The sequence below is a fragment of the Cyclopterus lumpus genome, chromosome 10 (genome assembly GCF_009769545.1).
Source record: "Cyclopterus lumpus isolate fCycLum1 chromosome 10, fCycLum1.pri, whole genome shotgun sequence".
NCBI lineage: Eukaryota > Metazoa > Chordata > Actinopteri > Perciformes > Cyclopteridae > Cyclopterus > Cyclopterus lumpus.
This window is the reverse complement of record NC_046975.1, coordinates 23,086,038-23,088,537: the sequence shown is the minus strand read 5'-3', so window position 1 is coordinate 23,088,537 and position 2,500 is coordinate 23,086,038. Positions and strand designations below refer to the sequence as shown.

At 45.4% G+C, this 2,500-nt stretch overlaps 1 protein-coding gene across 1 annotated transcript in view; it reads left to right on the top strand.

The window, feature by feature from the left end:
* pde6a (phosphodiesterase 6A, cGMP-specific, rod, alpha) overlaps positions 1 to 1,160 on the top strand; it is a 26,783-nt gene extending 25,623 nt beyond the window's left edge. Inside the window, exons 23-24 of the mRNA XM_034543580.1 lie at positions 31 to 199; positions 1,081 to 1,160. Coding sequence (XP_034399471.1) covers positions 31 to 199; positions 1,081 to 1,124 — 213 coding nt within the window. The 3' untranslated portion in view covers positions 1,125 to 1,160. The remainder of the gene's footprint in view (positions 1 to 30; positions 200 to 1,080) is intronic.
* Positions 1,161 to 2,500: the final 1,340 nt, after the last annotated feature.

The window sequence follows — 2,500 nt, the reverse complement described above, 5'->3', positions numbered from 1 at the left end:
TTTTTTTTTGGATTGGTCCTCCTCGACCAGGAGTTCAGCCGATTCCACGTGGAGATCACCCCCATGCTGGAGCGCCTGCTGAACAACAGGAAGGAGTGGAACGCGCTGAAGGAGGTGCACGAGGCCAAACTGGCTGCCATCGAGGGGGCTCAGAAAGCCAAGGAGGAGGCGGCGCAGAAAGCTCCGGGGGCCAAACAAGGTGACTTGAACACACCACAGACTTTTAATGCCTTTCTTCATGGTGTCACTGAAACATAACTTCTGCTCTGTTTTATTCTTCCTTCCTTCCTTCATTGCTTCCCTCCCTCCCTCCCTCCCTCCCTTCCTCCCTTCCTTCCTTCCTCCCTTCCTTCCTTCCTTCCTCCCTTCCTTCCTTCCCTCCCTCCCTTCCCTCCCTCCCTTCCCTCGCTCCTTCCCTCCCTCCCTCCCTCCCTCCCTCCCTCCCTCCCTCCCTCCCTCCCTCCCTCCCTTCCTTCCTTCCTCCCTTCCTTCCTTCCCTCCCTCCCTTCCCTCGCTCCTTCCCTCCCTCCCTCCCCTCCCTCCCTCCTTCCCTTCCTTCCTTCCTTCCTTCCTTCCTTCCTTCCTTCCTTCCTTCCTTCCTTCCTTCCTTCCTTCCTTCCTTCCTTCCTTCCTTCCTTCCTTCCTTCCTTCCTCCCTTCCCTCCCTCCCTTCCCTCGCTTCTTCCCTCCCTCCCTCCCTTCCTCCCTCCCCCTCCCTCCCTTCCTTCCTTCCTTCCTCCCTCCCTCCCTCCCTCCCTCCTTCCCTTCCCTTCCCTCCCTCCCTCCCTCCGTCCCTCCCTCCCTCCTTCCCTTCCCTTCCCTCCCTCCCTCCCTTCCTCCCTCCTTCCCTTCCTTCCTTCCTCCCTCCCTCCCTTCCTCCTTCCCTCCCTCCGTTCCCCTCCCTTCCTCCCTACCTCCCTCCCTCCCTCCCTCCCTCCCTCCTCCCTCCCTCCTTCCCTCCCTCCCTCCGTTCCCCTCCCTCCCTCCGTTCCCCTCCTCCCTCCCTCCCTCCTTCCCTCCCTCCCTCCCTCCCTCCGTTCCCCTCCCTCCTCCCTCCTCCCTCCCTCCCTTCCTCCTGCAGCGAGTGCAGCCCAGTCTGAGTCAAAGACGTGCATTGTCAGTTAAAGAAGCTTCAGCAGCAGGTTGCTTAGTACACTTTGTCGCTGGCTTTGATGAAGTAAATATCATTTATTGAGAGTGCATCTCTCACCTGTTCCACCCGTCTCCTCGCCTTTCCTTTGTTTCCTTCTGCTTCTTCCCGTCCGTCCTTATACTGACAGGAACAGACGGGACACCTTTTGTCAATGGAGTCTGGTGGTGTGGGAGCGACTTTGATCCTTTGTGACTTCCTGTCTGATTAAACTTCCTGTCTGCGGGTCAAATAGTCCCAACTTTAGAAGTTTTGTAATGCAAATGAAACGTCACTCCGTCACTGGTTTTGGAGTCAAATCTGGCTCATGATGACGTGTTATTTTGAGCCTTTTTAGCATTACACACAGCACTGTATGTGTATATACTGTCTGTATATATATATATATATATATATATATATATATATATATATATATATATATATACACATATTTTAATATATATCTGTATATATTTATTTATATATATATATTTATAATTATATATATATACATATTTTAATATATGTATATATTTATTTATATATATATATGTATATATTTATTTATATATATATGTATATATTTATTTATATATATATATATTTATAATTATATATATATTTATATATATATACATATTTTATTATATATATATATATTTATATATATATATATATATATATATATATATATATCACTCTCAACATAATCCTTTTACTGTAGTTAATATTGAGGAAATGTGATTTTGCTTTGCAGAGATGAGTAAATATGTGCTATTTTCTTAATGATTTACTTTGTCTGTGTCTTTGTGTTGATGCTAAATGGACAACATGTCATAATTCACCCATTCATACATTCATGAATGGGGGGGGGGGGGGGGGGGGGGGGGGGGGCTGAAAGAATGAGATTGTGGATGCAATCCTCCAAAATGAGCTTCCTCCCCTGGATAAGCTGGAGAAGATGTTGGATTGGATGGATGTGCCGTGTGCATAAATATTAATGCAGCCTATATGATGATACATGTAAATAGGCTAAAATATCACCAGTGGGGGCAATAGGCATCCCCCGTTGGTCGTTGGTCTTTTCAGGGGGAATAAATAACAACAAATCTAAATATATTCAACCCAAACCACAAATGGTTATTGATTATATAAGAAGGGTGTCAGGCTGTACGTTGAGCTAACCCAGTATGAAGGGTTAGGGTTCAAACTGGGTTTAACTTGGGTGGGGTATATATATATATATATATATATATATATATATATATATATATATATATATATATCCGTTGTATAACCGACAGCATTCAAATTATGACATTTTTTTAAACGTGCATTATTGGAGGAACCTGCACACGATCTCCAGGGC